Genomic DNA, 18971 nt, shown 5'->3' on the forward strand with positions numbered 1-18971 from the left:
AAAAATGAAACCACTTGCAAATGGCATTCTTCTCTCCTCTGCAACTCATCATCATTTAAATTCCGTAACTGCTCTGCAAATTGGGACGAGAGCTGTCAAGAGAATTTTACGTGATGATGATCGTAGACGCGGTATTTGTAACATGTCTTTAAAAAGCGATGGCAACTATTTCCATCAATCAACAACAAAAGCTTCATACCACACCTCGATGAGTCATAGAACTAGTAAATCGGAAAATAATTTCCGACCTGGTCTTTTGAACCATGCTGTCGTTGATGAATCAATCATCAAATGGACACAACAACAATTACAAAATTTAATTATTCAAATTTACAAGTGGAGAGGTTTAGGCACTCAGCAGCAAGTCGTGGCCTCCTCATCGGAACCTCTTAATAACACAATTGATTCCATCATGAGTGAGGCAAAAAGAATTCTTTCTCAAACCGATGCCGCTGAAGATTTGTATCCTCAACTTGTTGCTCTACAAATTGCAGCTCAATATATCAAGGAGCATGAATTGCCAAGACCAGCTGACAAGCAACAACAAAATTCATCAGAGAATAATGCGGCAATGAAAATTGGTGAAGTTTCCAAGTTGAGCTTTTCAACAAGCAAACTTCAGTCTATTGTAAAGAAGAAGACGGATTTTTCAACATTGAACACTTCTAATAGTAGTGAGGCATCTATCAGAGAGCTGAAGGAACATATTGTCAAATATCTCAATGAAATGAATGGAGTATTTAGTTTATTGCAATGTTGGTCATTGAGTAAGATTATCCTTCAAAAATTATTGTACTTCCAAAACGACATGACCAGTCTGTCAATGACCAAACAAACAATTGAAGAGTTTTTGAAGAGTGGAAAGACTGAAAATCTAGTCACACGCTTTTTCGGAACTTATTTTCAATTAGCAGCCATCTATGAACGAGAAAATCAATTTAAAAACGCTGCAGGCACTTTATTAGCTCTTCTTCCCAAGTTGGAGGATTCATTGAGTGCTCTCAACGAACTCAACACCGCCACCACTCACACTTCGGCTCCATCTAAAGATGCTCTAGCCAAATACATTTCTTCAATTCAACAATATATTAGAGATGTACATAAGCGTTTGTCAGTTCTCTTGGAAAAGCTCCACGATTACACAAGTGCTGCCAAACATTTGAAAGCATTATTGCCACAAGATTCCAACGGTGTCATTCAACTTCCAACCAACGAGAAGGGAGCATTTGGAGAGCTGAAAACTCAACTCCTTAAATTGGCTTATTTACATACCATGGCCACTGAATGGAAATCTGCCGATGTGTGCTATGAAGATGCCACTCTCCTCACAGCACGACAACTCTCAAGTTTAACTGCTAGCACAGACAAGATTACCAGTCATCAAATTGTTTTAGATTCACTTATTGTGTCGTATGAATGGACTATCTTTTTGAGAAAAATGTTGTTAATTTTGCAACATGCAGAAGAAACAGAAACCAATGAGAAGGAGACCACAGATGAAGATTCCGAAACCAAGGATCAAAAACTTGACATTCCATCCAGACTTCAGACCATCAAACGACTCTTAGACATTGGTACGAATATTGGTAAAGGATTAGGAATACTCTCCGAAGAACTGCCCAATATTGAAAATTTGCAGAACTCGTCACATCTTGTTCACTTTTTGAAAGAAAAAGTTGAAGTTCAAACATTTAACGAATTGGCCAAATTACAACTTGCATTTATTAAGAGTTTTTTGATGGAGGGCGCCAATGGAAATTGGGATGACTTTTCTGCAGTGTGGGATAATTTACTGATGGCAATGAATCATGTATTGACCATGGAGACCAAAATACTTAATGATGAATATTATCAAAAACTGGAACCTCAACTCTCTCGTCACTTTCACACATTTAAAGATGCAATTATTAATGAAGGTTTGCATTTGTTAGGATATTGCATTGCACGCATGAGACACTCACCCAACCATAACCTTAACTCGAATCAACAATTTGAGGCCTTTTATGAAAACTTGCTTGTCATCTTGTCAAGAAACGAAAAGTGTTTTGAAAATCAATTCAAAACGTGGACTCAATTACGGTCATTGATGGGAAGTTATGCCTTGTATAGAAGAGATATCAATCCAAGTATTGAATTGTCTCGTTATTTTGTTGAAAAACAGGTCATTCTCGATACATTGACTTTGGCACCTAATGACTCGAGCAATTCATTACCATTTCGTCTCTATGACGTGCTAGTGGAAGTGTTTGAAAAAGATGAGTTGGCAGCAGATAGTACCAGCTCAGAAACTGCGACCACAGTAAGAAATAGTGTCTACAAGAGAGCCTATCGTATTCTTGCTCCCACCAAAGAAATAGCCATTGAAAAATCGCTTCAATTTGAAAATTGGGTCATTGAAGGAAAACACGTCATTGAAGAAGCTGAAATTTATCAAGTTGATATGGATCGATGTGTGGAACATAATGAAAAAACAACACTCCAATTTTTACAAGATTTAATGAAAGAAGAACCTGATGCCAGTGAATATCTATTTGCAGGAATTGTCAATGCCTCTGGTGTTTACAAACCTTAATGTATAGGGACATGTTGGATTGGAATGACGAGTTTTGTGTAAATTTAGAAGTCATGTTGCCATGGCTCTTCCATTTTGTTGCTGTTTTTGGTGTAAATTTATTATACTGAAAAGTGTTGTTAGAAGAATAGTAATAATAATATTATTTATACAATCGTGAGGGAGAATATTCTTGAGGAGATCTGTATGTCTTAAATACCGTAAATAGACATTAGATACCAATGCGATCATTTCGCACTTACATGAGAGTCTTCTTTTAGTCATCATGATATTCTCCATAATTGTCATGCGAAATGAATGAAACCTTTGTATGATCAACAGACCACATCATGAGTAATTGAGTATTGTATTCATTCTTTTTTCCATGATCACAACATTATTGAATCAAAAGACAATACTAAGAAGAAATTGCAATTTTGATAGTAGGCGTCTAACTTTATCAAACATTTCCTTTTTACAAGTTTCAACCACACCATTTGAAGAATAGCATTGTGTCAGTTGTCAATAATTTTGCATCCCATTCGATCCAGAGACCATCGAAAAGAAATATCAGCAACCATTGCCACGAATTCGAGCACTACCTATCTCTCTCTTGGATTCATTACTCTCTCTTGTTGATCAACAAGTCTTCATCATTGAAATGAATCCTTCCAATCCATCATGTAAAAATACAATGTCAACAACTACAGTAACAATGATGAACAACAACAACAATGCATCTCGATCGAATCGATCCAATTCTTCATCGTCGAGTGATGGAAAACTATCCTCTCATACTTCCTTTCATTCTTCTCAATATTCATCAAGTTCGAATGGAAAGAAGATGAACATGTCTCCAAGCCATGGTCAAAACAGTAGTCTGCTGTTATATCCAGCACAACAAGAAACATGTTGGGCACATCATGTCCAACCTTGTCAATCATCATCATCCTTAAAGGTGGAGTCTCCCATGTCTATATCACCTATACCAATAAATCATGACTCGGTGGTGGAAAATTTGAAAGAACTACTTCAAATGTTAAGATTTAAAGAACAACATCCCAATTCTCCACTCTCTCAATATATAGACTCTTCACAAGTGATTCATCAAATCAAATATGTATTGTCCATGATTCAAATTTCATCTGAGAACAACAGTAACTTACAACACTCCTTTCAAAATACGTTTTTTGAAGCCATTCCAACAACGGCGACAACCATGAACCGAACTCCAAATGTCCATGCAGTGGAACAATCGCAACAATTTCAACCTGTTCGATGTTCATGGGGAAGCAATCATTCAGACAGTAGTAGTTTCAGTTCACAAGGTCAACAACCGTTCCACCCTCCACCGTGTCAACAACAAGTATCTTCGACATCATCACAAGGATGTTTTCCTTTAAAATTGGAGTTAACTGAGAGAGATTTATTTGAATTGTTTTTTAGTCAACACTCTTCCACCATGTAAATATATAATGTAAATTAACATTTCAAAATTATAATATTATGAAACTACTACTGAACAATATTAAAACTTGTCATCTACGAGTGGTGTCACATTCTTGACATTTTGTTTCGAAAAGAAATCCAAAATAAATTCATCTGTATATCTCAAACTAAAATGAGTTAAAATAAAATGAATATTCGAATTGGATTCCACAATAGGTTTCAAATGATTCCAATGCATATGAAAAGCACCCAATGCTTGTTCTTCCTGTCCTTCTTCCAAAAACGTACATTCCACAACAATGACAGGAAATTCCAATAATTCAGGATTATTTTCAAATACTCGATAGGTCGTATCTCCCATAATAGCAATACGAGGTTCAAAAATTGTATCACAAACTGCATCTTCACCTCTTTCTTTTCTCAATTTTCCAATTTCAGGTCCTTTCAAATGTGAAAATTCCTTTTTCAATTTCTTTTTTTTTTCATAAATTTCATAACCATTACATGGAACTGAATGGTCACATTTAATGACACGAGCCACAAAATTATCCTTTCCTCCAATCTTTTCAATGGTATCTCCAGGAGAAACTCCAATAATTTGAATTGGTTTTCGTTCCTGAACGCTCTCTTTAGGTAATTCTTTTCCAGCATTTAATTCTTGACAGGCGTGAAGAAAATTTTCAATAAATTTGACATTTTCATTTGGAACGAATACACGATTGGGATCTTTTCGATTAATGAATGCAGGTTGACATGCACTGAGATAATACGAATGATCGGCATGAGTGTGCGTAATGAGAAACGTATTCGGATGTTGACTCATGTACTTTTTATCAATGAAACCCATATCAATGTTGGTTTGGAGTTGAGGAATTTGGAAATAGGTGGCTTCTGCTGATCGGGAATGACCAATCAGAGAGAGAGCTTGAGGAGTTTTATGGGTTGTTGAGGAGGATGATTCAGAAGTAGTGGTGGTGGTGGTGGTAGTGGTGCTCAGAGTTTCTGAGAGAATTTCATTCGGCAGTTGGAAAATATTCGGAATGACTTTCATGATGACAATGAGAAAAAGGGGCCTCTCGAGAAAAGTGTTGTTGTTGTTGATGAGAAGTTTGGGACTTTTTTTTTGTAATTTCTGTGTGGTTTCTTCATTTTCAAGTTTGAAAGGAGTGGTTGCTCTTCAAATTTGAAAATGAGTTCCATGAATCTTCCATCTTGAACGTTCTTTAATAATTAAGTGCTGCAGTACTATTCATGCATGAAAACAGTATCTGTGAGGTTGTTGTGAGCACCAATGCCCTTAAAAAGAGTTCCTTGTTCTTTGGTCAAGACTAATTTGATTAAACAATTTCGATCCTTAAACTTTTCATTGACTTGACCATTGGACATGGTAATCACAAATAAACATTCTTCTCCTTTACATGGATTGTAATAATGAAAGAGTCCTTGAGGTATAGTGGCAGGAAGAATTTTAAATTCTGAAGAATCGTCTTGATTGTCTTCTTCAAAACCATGTGTGGAAAAGATTGGATTGTTTTGAGGAATTTCATGAATTTTCAATTTTTCTGGACATGGATTGCAATAGTCTGTGAGACTCAGAGGTTGGATAGTTTGAATTTCATCATCACTGACCCATTTCGATTCGTCCAATGGGAATAATAATACTTCATGGGAAACACGTTGAATTATTCGAGTGACATTGTTATACTTCAAAATGGTGTCAATAAATCCGCCATAAATAAATAAAGTGTTCAATTCGAATAATGATTGAGAAGTGGTGTTTGAAATAAAATTAGAAGCATATTGATTGGAAACAAGAGCAATTCCAGAGTTATATCGTGCATAGGGTGACAGTAAATCAGCATCTCCGTAATGTGTAGTTTTGTAACATGTCCACCACTCCTTCGTGTCAAGATCAAAAGCAATGACATCACTACATGCAGCACATGAAGTTATGAATCCTCCAAACATGACAATATATCGATTCTTCCATAATGTAGCACTTTGTAAATACAATGCAGGGCTATAATAAAATTGGGAAATTATACTCCATGTTCGTTGTTCAATGTCAAACTTTAACACATCTCTGTTGTATCCTCCTTTAAAATAACAACCACCAATTAAATACAGACATTTTCTTTGAGAGTCGCCAATAAGTGGGGTAAGATATAAACGATGGTATTCACTTGTCGTTTGATGAATGAGCTCACAAAATGGTGTGTCTGATGGCATGGAGTCATCACTACTTGAAAATGAAATTTTGAAAATGAACGCCGATGAAAACGCTTTTTCGGCGTAAATATAAATATCATTTCCAACCACACATGCAGATTGAATATAAAGCTTTAAATCTTGTTCTTTCTGATCATGTGTCGGAACTGGCAATTCATCATACTCTAAATGCTGTAAATTCAATTTATAAATTCTGAAACTGTTTCGTTCCTCATCAAAGAAAATACTGTAAATATTTCCATGCATAGACACATGGACCATCTGATCTCTAAAGTACGGAATGGAGAGGATTTCCTTTGAGAGGAAGGCTTTTGTTGGGGCGGTGTGCAACATTTTTTCTAATTGTTGTGAAAATACGATGTTTGATTCCAGCAGTCACCCTTTTTCTAGATCCAATGTCGAGTATTTCGTAATTGCGCACTGCTTGTGGGTTAACAGCATTATCGTATAGATCGTCCCAAGTAAGCACCATAATAACAATGTTTCATCCTTGTGTGAAACAATTCGTCGTCATATGAAAAAACAAAGCCAGTGCTTTTCAATGCTTCCATTGCAAATGATTGTGATTGTTCCTCAGTGGAGTGCCACAGGGCAAATCCATCATTGTTCACTGCAGTTAACATGATCTCATCGTCACCATAAAATTCAGGTGGTAGATATTCTACAGTTTTGCCATTTTGTTTCACAACTTCCAATAAAAATTGCTTGTCAGAGAGCAATGCTTTTGAGGCCCACTGTAGTACTTGTCGGTATCCTTGTTTGGCAGCTTGTATTAAGAACGCCTTGTCGTTGCACAGCTCAGCTGATGAAATTCTACAAGAATATCCATTTTGGATTGCTGTTAACAACGTTTCCTTATCTTGCTTTAGTTCTTGTGAAGCATGTCGAAGCGCATTTCCTTTCTGTCTAATAGCTTGCAACACTATTTCACGATTATTCCTCAACTCACTTGATGCATAGACAAGAGCTTCTCCATCTTGAGTCACAGCAGCTAAAACTACTTCTCGATCTCCTTGTAATACATCAGATGCATGTCTAAGAGCACAGCCATCACGATGAACAGCAATCAATACAACATCTCTGTCTCCTCTTAATTCACGAGATGCATATTCCAATAATCCTCCATCTTTCTCAATGACATGTAAAATAATCTCTTCATCTCCTCTCAACCTTTCCGATAAATGTTCAACTGCTTTGGCCGTCTGACGAACTGCCTTCCATGCAATTTCTTGGTCGTCCTTCAATTTATTGGAGGCGAACCATAGAGCCCATCCATCGTTGCTGACAGCATTTAAAACTATTTCTCGGCTCTCTCTAATTTCTCTAGGACACAATTGCAACAGAAATCCATATTCTTGAGTAACCTTGATCATTACTTCTGGGTTGTTATAACTAAATGTATTCAATTCTGGAAGCACTAATTTGAGTGCTTGCAACATAAACGTTTCATCTCTAAGCAATGTGTACGAAGCATATTTTAGGGCTTTCTTATTTTGTTTGATTGCCGCGAAAACAAGCTCATTGTCACTTTTAAAATCTTCTGGAGCAAAACACAAAGCCAAACCGTTCTGTTGCAATGCTTGTTTGACAAATTCCTTGTTGTCGCGTATTTTCCACGGTGCATAATTCAATGCTTCAGGTTGTTGTGTAATGATATTTAAAGCAAGATCAAGATCATCTTGCAATTCTTCAGCTATTGAAAGGTATTGAGAACCGTCTTGTATCACCATTTTCAAAACAAAATCTCTATCACTTGTCAATCTTGATGATGCCAATGACAAGCCATATCCATACTTTTTAAGATGATTAAACACAAATTGTGGATCATTCATAAATTCAATCGGAAAGAAATCGGTATATTTCAATTCACTATTTTGCAACCATTTCTTTTTTCCCAATTGTTGTAACATAAACCGTTGTTTCAACAATGATTCCAACGATTTATATTGGTCCCGATGATTGTTAGAAATATTTTGAAATTTTTCATCAGCACGAAACGATGAAAAATCGATCAAAAGTATTCGCACACCATCGTGTGTCTTCATTTTTTTTCAAGTTCCTGAGCTCGCCAGTATCGTTCGTATTGGGTTACGAAGAATCTAAAATTGCGCCAATTTTTTACTTTTAAAAAAAATATTTCTCAATCACCCTAAAACCCATGGGCATTTTCAAAAATCCATCTTCATCATCGGGATATCCCAATACTCTCGGAGAGTTATTGAGTCGTAAAGATGAATATACTCTTCGGAAGAGAAATGATGAGGAGGCTAGGAAGGAAGCTGAAAAGAATGAACAGTTGGCTGAATTGGAGGAAGCAAAATTACCCTTTTACAAACGACCCTTTTACAAGAAACATATCAAACCTAAAATATTATTTATTGTGGATAGAAATAGATGGTTCAACAAGATGTGGATGCTCATGATTTTTTGCATAGAGCTGTATAATAGTTTTTTAATACCTTACCGATCTGCTTTTGATTATGAAAACTCCATGTATTGGTATTTGGCAGATGCTCCTTTTGATTTTTTACTTTGGGTCGATGTGGTCATGAACTTTTTCTATCCCTATCGAGATCAGATGAACATTTTAGTGACAGATTTCAAGAAGACAGCTCGTAGATACGTGTTTAAGGAGAAGATTGGATTTTTTGCAGACTTTGTCTGTCTGTGTTTACTCGATTGGATTCCTGTGGCCATTGGAGCTGCAACCAATGGTTCCATGACATATTCACCTGTGTGGCGCCTGAATCGAGCACTCTTCTTCTTTAGAGCCCTCAAACGTTTGACTAGAATTGAGGCACTCGTTCCCGATCGATTTGCTGTCCTCTCCAAAATGGTCAAGCTACTCAACTTTGTCATTATTGTCGTCATGTCTGTGCACATTGTTGCATGCTGCTGGTTTCCAATTATAATGTCAGAATATCCAGATTCTCAAGTGTTTACTTTGAGCGCTTCTATCTTTGAACCAACCACTTCAACCCTCTACAAGTACATGTTGGGAGTTTATTGGAGTTTGGTGTCCATGTCAGGTTTTGGAGGTACCATGCCTGTCACCAATTTACAAGTTGCATTTTGTACTCTGGTGTATTTGGTAGGAATTGCCGTCTTCGTTACTGTGATTGGTATTGTGTCTGACTTGGCTCAAAATTTGAACATCACTGAGAGTGCCTTTATTGAGAAATTGGACTCTGTGACTGATTACATTAATTCTAGAGGTTTATCACCAGATTTGAAAAAGCAAATTTTACAATATTATCAATATTTGTGGAAGAGTAGAAAGGGATTGGACGAATCAAAAATTATTAGAGAATTGCCTGATTTTCTAAAGATCGACGTGGCCATGCAGCTTAATGCAGAGATTGTGAAAAAGGTGGAATTATTCAAATCGTGCTCACAAAACTTTATTCATGAAGTTGTGATTAATCTGAAACCAAGAATTGTAATGCCTGGTTCTTATGTCATTAGAGAAGGCGAACCAGGAAATGAAATGTTTTTCATTGGTAAAGGAGTTGTAGAAGTAAGATCTAAAACTGGACAGCTTTGGTCCACGTTAGGAAGCGGCTCATTTGTGGGTGAGACTGCACTGATTGACTCTGTGAAAAGAACTGCCAATGTCATCTCGACAGAGTATGTTGACTTATTCGTCCTTGAGAAGCATGCGTTTGACGAAATCATGTCGACGTACCCTGAGGACGCCAAGAATGTCATTGCTACAAGTGAAGCTAGAAAACAAATGAACAAGCAAAAGGCAGCTCTTAATAGTGGAATTCCTTTCGACAAAATTAACAAGCTGTTGGACAGCATTGGTTGTTCCTATGTGGACATAGAAGGACATGATCTATTCTTGTCCTTGGCGACCCTACTGGGAGAACAAAGAAATATTGTTCAACGACATATTGAGGATTATATTAGAGACAAGGACCATGAGTTGCAGCAACACATCAAAACAGAACACAAGCATGAGTCTATTGATGACTATTTCGATCATTTAAAGAAGGGTCAGATTAAGCCTGGATTTAATGAGATTGCTGCTGTAGCTAAAAACTATCAACGAACAGTGGTGCTGGCAAAACCCGCCGCACAAGGAGACGATATTGGCGAATTTATTGTTTTCGATCATCACACTGGATCCAAACATGAAACTAAGGAAATACTTGATCTGTTCACTAACACACAACAATATCACAATCCTATTATTATTGTATCAACAGGCAAGGAAGGAGGTTTTTTGGCAGCTACAAGAAAAAAGTAAGCTGGTGAATTCTCCTAATAATGTGATTTCAATTAGGGTGGGTGTGTTTGAATTAGGACATGGAACGACTTGAAGAAAATGCGTGATAAAATTTATTCGAAAATGATGTTCTCACTCTACAAATAAGCTCCCTTCTTCATCCAAGGATGATCATACACTTCTTCAATGGTCAATCTCTGTTTTGGATCCTTACAAATCATGGCCAAGATAAAGTCCTTGGTTTCCTTATTAATAAACGAAGGAAATTGAATTTTCACATCTTCAATCATTCGATGCAATTCGTGAATGTCATCATGATCAAATGCAAAACATCCTGTCAAGAGAGCAAATAAAATGCATCCCAATGACCAAATATCTGCCTTTCTTCCATCGTATCGTTGTCGATTGAGAACCTCAGGCGCACACCAGCTCTCAGTACCAACAACATCATCGAAGAGAGTTTGAGAAGAAGCACCTGGTTTTTTCAAAATACCACAAAATCCATAATCTGTTATTTTCAACACAGGATGATGGTTTTGAGAAGGTGTGAAAGCTTTCGTTTGAGAGGATGAACTAGCAGTTGTGGTAGAATTCATCTTTGTCTTTTCATCAAGAGTCACTAGAATATTTTCTGGTTTCAAATCTCGATGACAAATTCCACATCGATGCATATACAAGACACCACAAACCACTTGTTTAAAATAGTAACGTGCTTGCTCTTCTCTCATTCTTCCATAGGACCCATGTGTATCATAATATTCAATAATACTAAATAAATCACCACCATCTGCATACTCCAACACAATACAAAGTTTGTTCTCTTTTGGATCTTCAATCACTTTTTTCATTTGACAAACATATTTCGAGAAGGTTTCAATTTTCTCTTCATCACTAATTCGTTTTGGCTTTTCACCAAATGGCCATTCCATCACTTTGGAATTTCCGTTCGTCGACGTGTCATAAATTTTAAAAGGTCCTTTGGCAATCGTTTGGAGGGCATGAATTTCGTTTTGAATGTATTTCATTTCTTGTTTCTTTTTCTTTTGAATCATATCATTCATGGTCATTTGAACTTGAGGAGAGACTTGTTTCTTTGTTTGATTTGTGCTTGTAGGAATAAAGACATTTAAATTATCACTCGACAGTTTTTTTTCATTTTTCAATAAAGCACCTGTCACGTTATCACTCATGGTATGAGTGGCATCTAAACTTAATGTCAAATTTTGTGTTTTGTAAATTAATTTGTTGGAATCGTCTTGTTCATCCAAATCATCGTCACTCTCTTGATCATCATCGGATTCTACATGTTGATTCACAAAATCTTCCACAAATGTCGAAATACCTTTACTCTTTCTCGTAATTGGAGAAGGAGGAGATGCACATTGAGTTTCAATTTTCACAGAGAAGGCCGTTTCCAATGTCACATTATTCGAAGATTGTGTGAAATTGTTTCTTCTCGGAGAAGGTGTTGATGCAATTTTGGCTCCTAAATGAGAACCACGTGGACTTGAATGTTGTTGCTGCTGCTGTTGTTTTCGTTTCCAAGAATTTGTTTTTTCCGGGGCACTATTCAAACTGGTCGAACTGGTGGATGGAGTTGTATTCGAAGAAACAGTTGGAACTTGAATGGATAATGGTTGTTGTTGTTGTTGTTGTGGTTCTTTTTGAGAAGAAGAGTGAATTTGTTCATGTTCATCGTTACTACTACTGTCATCGTAGTTACTATCATCATCCGAGTCGGAGGCAATCACGACTACTTCTTCGGCACCCCAATCATCATCGGATGGTTTTGGAACATTGATTTGTTTGATGGCATAGAGTTGTTGAGTGGGAATGTGCCTGGCTAAAAGAACTTTGGAGGTGGCTGTTTTAGCGATGGTGGAGAGGATTTGATAGTCATCCATTCTGATGTGAGGGAAGAGATGATTTCACGTTTTTTTTTCTTTGGTTAGAACAAATGACAAGTGACATTTGAGCGTCTTTCTTGCACAAAATAAGAGCTCGTGGTTCTTTTTGTTTGTCTTAAACCTTAATTAATATCTTCACGTGTGCTCTCGGGCAATAGTTGTCACTGAATTAATTCTCACACATTTTATCTAGTACGAATTATTGTAATCGCTTATTCGAAATCGTTCTAACAAGGAAGAATTAAACATGAACATCACCTAAGGGAATCATTGGTGCAAGGTCATGAATCTTTTCTAAACCCAGCATGGTATTCTTCTCAACTTGCACAGTCAAGTTATGTTCCTTAATAATGCCATTGGAGCAAAATATTTTTCGAACAGCTTGTAATACCCGTTGATGATCGACTTGGACATCATTGGCAATTCGTACCTTAATGGTTGCGATCAATTCTTGTTTTCTCTTCTCAGGGTCAACCTGTATCAGTTCTTCTTCATCTGCTTCATCCAATGAGGCAGTATTGAGAGCCCAAAAGTGTTCGCTGTGACATTCTAAAACTCCATCCACGGTGGTTGAAACTTCCTTGACACATGCATTTAAATGAGTACACAAATTTTCTGGTGTTGTCTGAAGTAATACTTTTCCATTGGCTTTCAGTACTGGAACGACAAAATAAACGCTTGTCATGGTACTCATACAGCACAAAATAAAATCGAACATGAGTCCACCTGTGGAATAATAAATTGCTCTCATGTAAATAAACAACACGGCGTGAATATGAGCCTCTCTCATGATGCGATAAATCCAAAATCTGGCATGTGGAATTTTTAAGCGAATAAAGGTAATGAGAGAGTTGTAAAATTTGTAAACAAGTGAGGAATGTGCTGAATTTAGAGCAGCATTGAATGACGAGAATTGTTGTTGGAACCATGGAGAAGTGTTGTACCACATTGCATTCGCAGAATTGTTGTATCTATTTGCTGCTCTTACACTAGCGGAGCCTCTTCTCATATCTGGTGGAGGCGATTGTAAAAATGATGAAAATCCTGTAGATTCACTTTGATCTGCCTCTTCATGTTTCTTTTGAAATGTTGCAGAAACACCATCTTGTGAATAATTTCCAAAGAGATAAATTGAAAGTCCATTAACCAACAAGCCAAATATTACAATCGTGTGTGTGAAAAATCCAATGCTCATGTCTTGCAATTGTCTTGGCTCTTGTTGTGTATGGGGTGTTGATTCTGATGCAAATTTCGTTGTTAATACATATTGTATCATTTCTGACAAAACGCTAAGTGAAAGGAATGTGGCATACATGGCATTGGCAAATCGTAACAGTACACGTAACCGTTTCCATAAGGAAAATGTGTACGGTGCAAATATTGGATCTAATTTTGTTTTTCCTTCTTCAACGAGACGAGACGTAGATGATAGTGAAGATGAGGACTCTTCGTTATTCGTTAACTGTTCAGTTAATGAAGATGAAGACTCCAACGGAGATTCTATCTGTACAGTAGGGTTTGTTGGAGTTAAAGATTGTTGATCCATTTTGGATTTAGCTTCGAGTGTGCTTTTTGAAATGCACACACCGTTTGGTGATGTTTGTTCTTGTGTCGTTTTCATAAATATTACAATTAGGTCAATTAAAAACATGAATCCTCTATGCAATAAATAAAATCCTGAAAACAAAATTAGTAGTCCAACTAGAAATTCATGATTTCTCATACTCGTGACGTATAGCTCTTCTTCTCCTCCATTAGCACTCGACTCATGGTAATGAGTATTTCCATAGTGGAAAAGCCCAACCATTACTTCAAGAAATCCAAATCCCAAAATGAGCATGCACGCAAAGAAGTGAACTTTAAGCTGTGCATGTTGTTGGGTGGTAAGCTTGTAATTTCTCGCAGATGCCAGAGACAAAGGCTGCACAAAGAATATTAAAAATTGCTGCACATATCCAACAATCCATTCAGCATCTGGATTTAAATTTTTGATACTCTGTATCCAATGTGAAATGTTTTTTGTAGATAATTGATCCATTAATTTCTTCTTGGAAAGCATGGTTTTGTACTCTCCATTCGAGAAAGATACACCAATTTTCCACAAAAAAGCTACAATAATCAATACTAAGGTACGTATCCATTTGGCAAACAACGAGGCAAATAACACGACACGGTTTGTCATGTCTTTCAAAATTAAGGATGCTTGTTTTTTTCCTTTTCCTCGAGGTGCGTGACGATCATCTCCAAAGAAGGGTGAGTTATTCGGAGAAGAGGATTTATCATCATCACCAAATACTTTAGAGAAGGACTTTGGTATTCTTTTTAGTCTTAACCAAATATTATTCCATAAAGATTTTCCTCCTTTGGAGCTTTTATGACTACAATTAATGTGATCACAAGAAGCCTCTGCTGTTGATGGAATCATTCCGAGTTTAGACCGTTTTCCGGCAACAAATTGCGGAGTGAATGAAAAATCCTCGTCCGTGTTGGTGGCAGCCAGTGATGGCGAAATTCGTGATGATGCAGTTTGTTGAAGGGTTGGTGAAAGGCCACTACTATTATTGGCAAGTACAAAGCTAATAGCAATATCATTTCCTGTTGCTGTGTTATTGTTTTTGGCTGATGTAGCAAATAAATCGTAAGATGAATGAGCGTGAGATGCCGTAGTTCGTATGTAGAGTCCTTGCGGTGATTTTGAAAGGGATCCTACCGAGAGAGGTCGTGGAATTTGGTTAGAGCCGAATGCCGATGTTGATATTGTTGGTGGTGTTGATGAATTTACATTTTCAGCATTGTTTGATGATAATATTTGGGTTGATGATTCATCGGTATTGGTCGGAGGAGAATTACCCTCAAGCTGTTGTTGTCCACTACCAACATTCCCGTCATCCGTAGTAGTAGAAATGGCTGTTATGGCAACTGAGGAATCAAGAATCGGTGTGGAGTTGTTCTGAAGAACTGCAGCCTCTTGTTCTTCGTGATCCATTTTTTTGTAATTTTAATTCCCACAGCTTTCGTCACAGAATTGATCAATTGGATTTAAAGAATGTACACAAAAAGAGTTCCGCTTGAAACAAAAGAACGAATCTATAAGGGTTTATATCTTGCAAACAGCCGCATGAAGGAATGATTGCCTCTCTTTACAAAATAATGTTTTGAAGTTTTAACAATATGATCTTGTTAAGTAAACACCTCTCGGTGGTTCATTTCCTATCGTATCAATAGAATTGAAATGAGCTGATGTATTTTAAGAAAGGCTTTGCAGATGATGGTAAGTTCGATTGGATTGAGAACTTTCAAAATAAGGGTGTCATTATGTTGCGTCTCTTCCACCATGTCATCACTCTCTGTGTTCGTTTCTACTCCACGATCGTATGGTATTACGAAAAGGTCCAGTAACAATCTGATAATTTGAAGTAATGAAGGTGAGTGTTGAGGAGACTCTTCTAGAAGGGAAACAGACTCCTCTTGCAATGGAATTCCATGATGCCACAATTGTTGAAAAATTGTCGCCGCTGCTCTAGTATTCCAAAACAAGCGCTTTCCGTCTGGAGTGAAATATTTGAAAATTTGATAACTTGTTTCTTCAATAACTTTTTCGAATTTTAACGAGAATGGAATTTCTTCGAAATTGCGTTCCCTTAATTTCGAATCTTTGCTGACATGTTGAGAGTTTTCGAATAAAAGTTTAAATAATTTGTTTCCAATGCGTTTCAGAGTTTGAGGGTTGGGGCACCCAAATAAATGCAAAAGAAGTTTCATTTCTTCTTGGGATTGATGTGTTGAACTCTCAGTGATTTTTCGAATAGAATTTAAACCTCTATAAATGTACTATTTCATATTTTGGAGAATGGTATTATGATTCATCATTATAGTTACAAACACACCTTCCAACAATAAGGAGTTTGAAATTTCAAATGGTCGTCATCAATAAAACAAAATCCAATATTGCAACACTCGTCGTAAAAAGTAGAAGGCATCATGAAATAGTCCAAATAATACTCCTCCAAAATAATATTCATTGCATTTACATTATTAAACGCTTCATCATCGTTTAATTTTCGGAACACCATCTCTTCGGAATTTGACTTGTTATTGTGCTTGATATGTTTCGGTATTATAATAATATTTCTTGCAATCATTGTTTCAAATATTATTTTCTGCAATAATTCCTTCAAGTATTTCCGTTTCACTTGTTGGACATGATGAAAAAATACGTTCAACAGAGAAGTAGTTTGCGCCTTCATGTTTCATTTTTTGTTTCCGAAAGGATGACGGCAGGTTGGGATGATCGAATTATGCGAGGTCGATTTTATTAGAATACACAATATTTAATTCATACATGAACCTCCATTGCACAAGACATTGAATACAGTATTACCAACTGCAACACCAGCATTGAAACCAGCCTTATTTCCATATTCAAAGTGAATACCTCCGTAAATTCTTGATTTACCAGCTTCCTTGGCAGCACTGGAAAAACTTGAGAATGTTCTCACATGTTGAATATACCCTTCAGAAACAGTCTCGAATTGAATATCATCAGTACCCAATGCAAGACTCAAGACACGAGCAGCCGCAGCAGAGAAGGTCGAATGTCCACTCACATACTCAGGGAAAGGAGGAGTTGGAATGAATGGCCACCAATTTGAATTTCTATTTCTTTGAGCAATGGCAGTGAATGGTCTCAAAGTATTGTAATAATATTTGTGATCCCAAGCAACAATGCCTGCATCAGCAACAGCCACACTCACCAACTTGAAGAGTGCAGAAATTTTGTACAAATCGGATAAACCTCGTTGACGAATGACACTCTGAGTAATGACAAGCCAATGTCCAGGTGGAGTTGCAGTACCAGCACCATCAGCCCAGAATAGTGCAATTCTTCTCTGATCAAAGGTTCGAACAGCACTATTGTTTGCTCCCAATGTTTGAACTTCCAACAAATCAGCTTCATATTGAGGAGAACCGATGGCTGGAGGAGCACCTTGTCTGTAACTTGATACCTCATTGATGGCGAATGGATCCACCTTTGCCCATTGTGGCAATGAAGGGAATCGTTGATAGGCTGGTGCTGTTGGTTTCCAAGCATTCTCAGCCTCAGAGAATTGATAATCGACAAAATCATTGGAACCATCGTTATCACGACAACGTAAGACACGATCAGCCACTAACACAGCACTTCTCTTGATATCTTCCAAATCATTCTTACTCAAAGCAGCAACGAGAGAATGTTCCAAAGCTCTCTTCAAAGCCACAGTAAAACACTCAATTTCATCAGGGAATAAACTAGCTAACACACGATACGCAGCATGAGAGATGGTAGCAATCAAGGTTCCTTGAGAGCACTTTCGAGAGCTGAATCGTTTTCTCTTGCAGGTCGACAAGGCATCATCAACCGCAGAATTGAGAATGGCCATGGCACGTGCAGCAACAGGAGGAGCAGTCTTTCTTGAACGAACAATACTTAACAAGACATTGTTCCATTTCGAAACGAAATCTTCCTTATAGGCAAATCGTTCAGTGGTATGATACGCACACTTGGGAGCCACATCACTCTGAATCGATGGATAGGTATGAGAGCTGAAGACTCTCACGTAAGGCTTGTTTTCAACAGGATCAAAAGCATAAGTCACAATTCCACGGGCCATTCCTTCACCCCAAACCACACTCTTCAAACGACAATCCACCAAGAGAGTTCCATCAGGCATGAATTGCATTGGCATTTCACCCATGAAAGTAACTCTTGGGAAGGCAACAGAACCATTGTTCTTATAAAAGAAGGTATAGTAACCGAAAATCAAGACCGAGTTGGCAGGAGCCCATGTACCATTGGGACCACCATAAGCTCCATGAACCACGGTAGGTTCAGTCAACATGACTGAGATGGTATCATCATGAACACCCAAATCTTGAGAACCAGCCACCACAGGGAAGCCTTTCACTTTGGCATAATTCACCACATAAGTGGATGATGAGCCTTCCATTACTTGAGCACCTCGAGGTAATTTAGCACCACCCTCTGAAATATCCACACCATATTGATTTCTAAAGAATGAAGTAGCCTTTTCATGCGCATCTGGATATCTAGTAACTGGACCTAAAACAGCACTGGTATCAGCAACAATCGAGAGTTGGAATTGAGTGGTATACTCGAATGGATTGGTAGTGGTCTTGAAATCTTGTTGAGCGTGAACAAGCAAAGAGCAGCACAAGCAAACAAGCAGAGCGATCACGCTCAATATTGGGCGTGAATCACGAGGAGAATATAATACAGACATTGTACAGGGGATAATAATAATTTACAAAGGTAAAAGTACAAGAGCTCTGAACCTCTAACTGCAAAAGTTGGCAATACAGAGCGAATAGAATACAAAGGTAAGTTGATTTGTTTTTTTTAGTTTTTTGCTTTGAAGCGTATCTGATCAAATGTTCAAGATCGCACATGATGAAGTGTTTCACTCAAGTGTGGAAAAAATCTAAATGTCACCATTGAAAATTGGTCTTGCTCACCAGATAAGGAAATTCTGTACATTTTTTTGATTTGACCATAGCAGTAGGGATCCTTCTAATATTGCGGAATCATTGCTGTGTTGGTTGGGTC

At 37.4% G+C, this 18971-nt stretch overlaps 10 protein-coding genes across 10 annotated transcripts; 3 read left to right on the forward strand and 7 right to left on the reverse strand.

Annotated features, from left to right (window-relative positions):
• Window positions 1-4: 4 nt before the first annotated feature.
• Window positions 5-2572, forward strand: C9374_007289 (uncharacterized protein; the record flags this gene model as incomplete). The annotated part of the gene is made up of 1 exon (XM_044697240.1): window positions 5-2572. The coding sequence occupies one exon, from the start codon at window positions 5-7 to the stop codon at window positions 2570-2572; it is 2568 nt and encodes an 855-aa protein (XP_044555652.1).
• A 694-nt stretch (window positions 2573-3266) lies between these two features.
• Window positions 3267-4019, forward strand: C9374_007290 (uncharacterized protein; the record flags this gene model as incomplete). Its single annotated transcript, XM_044697241.1, has 1 exon — window positions 3267-4019. One exon carries the CDS (start codon window positions 3267-3269, stop codon window positions 4017-4019), a length of 753 nt encoding a protein of 250 aa, XP_044555653.1.
• A 60-nt stretch (window positions 4020-4079) lies between these two features.
• Window positions 4080-5051, reverse strand: C9374_007291 (uncharacterized protein; the record flags this gene model as incomplete). The annotated part of the gene is made up of 1 exon (XM_044697242.1): window positions 4080-5051. One exon carries the CDS (start codon window positions 5049-5051, stop codon window positions 4080-4082), a length of 972 nt encoding a protein of 323 aa, XP_044555654.1.
• A 194-nt stretch (window positions 5052-5245) lies between these two features.
• On the reverse strand, window positions 5246-6562 carry C9374_007292 (uncharacterized protein; the record flags this gene model as incomplete). The annotated part of the gene is made up of 1 exon (XM_044697243.1): window positions 5246-6562. The coding sequence occupies one exon, from the start codon at window positions 6560-6562 to the stop codon at window positions 5246-5248; it is 1317 nt and encodes a 438-aa protein (XP_044555655.1).
• Window positions 6563-6669: 107 nt separating this feature from the next.
• On the reverse strand, window positions 6670-8274 carry C9374_007293 (uncharacterized protein; the record flags this gene model as incomplete). The annotated part of the gene is made up of 1 exon (XM_044697244.1): window positions 6670-8274. One exon carries the CDS (start codon window positions 8272-8274, stop codon window positions 6670-6672), a length of 1605 nt encoding a protein of 534 aa, XP_044555656.1.
• A 113-nt stretch (window positions 8275-8387) lies between these two features.
• C9374_007294 (uncharacterized protein) lies at window positions 8388-10481 on the forward strand (the record flags this gene model as incomplete). The annotated part of the gene is made up of 1 exon (XM_044697245.1): window positions 8388-10481. The coding sequence occupies one exon, from the start codon at window positions 8388-8390 to the stop codon at window positions 10479-10481; it is 2094 nt and encodes a 697-aa protein (XP_044555657.1).
• Window positions 10482-10597: 116 nt separating this feature from the next.
• Window positions 10598-12364, reverse strand: C9374_007295 (uncharacterized protein; the record flags this gene model as incomplete). Its single annotated transcript, XM_044697246.1, has 1 exon — window positions 10598-12364. The coding sequence occupies one exon, from the start codon at window positions 12362-12364 to the stop codon at window positions 10598-10600; it is 1767 nt and encodes a 588-aa protein (XP_044555658.1).
• Window positions 12365-12608: 244 nt separating this feature from the next.
• On the reverse strand, window positions 12609-15353 carry C9374_007296 (uncharacterized protein; the record flags this gene model as incomplete). Its single annotated transcript, XM_044697247.1, has 1 exon — window positions 12609-15353. One exon carries the CDS (start codon window positions 15351-15353, stop codon window positions 12609-12611), a length of 2745 nt encoding a protein of 914 aa, XP_044555659.1.
• A 224-nt stretch (window positions 15354-15577) lies between these two features.
• Window positions 15578-16509, reverse strand: C9374_007297 (uncharacterized protein; the record flags this gene model as incomplete). Its single annotated transcript, XM_044697248.1, has 2 exons — window positions 15578-16198; window positions 16255-16509. The coding sequence occupies 2 exons, from the start codon at window positions 16507-16509 to the stop codon at window positions 15578-15580; spliced, it is 876 nt and encodes a 291-aa protein (XP_044555660.1).
• A 189-nt stretch (window positions 16510-16698) lies between these two features.
• C9374_007298 (uncharacterized protein) lies at window positions 16699-18648 on the reverse strand (the record flags this gene model as incomplete). The annotated part of the gene is made up of 1 exon (XM_044697249.1): window positions 16699-18648. The coding sequence occupies one exon, from the start codon at window positions 18646-18648 to the stop codon at window positions 16699-16701; it is 1950 nt and encodes a 649-aa protein (XP_044555661.1).
• Window positions 18649-18971: the final 323 nt, after the last annotated feature.

The sequence above is a fragment of the Naegleria lovaniensis genome, assembly GCF_003324165.1.
Source record: "Naegleria lovaniensis strain ATCC 30569 chromosome Unknown tig002, whole genome shotgun sequence".
Lineage (NCBI taxonomy): Eukaryota > Heterolobosea > Eutetramitea > Acrasida > Naegleriidae > Naegleria > Naegleria lovaniensis.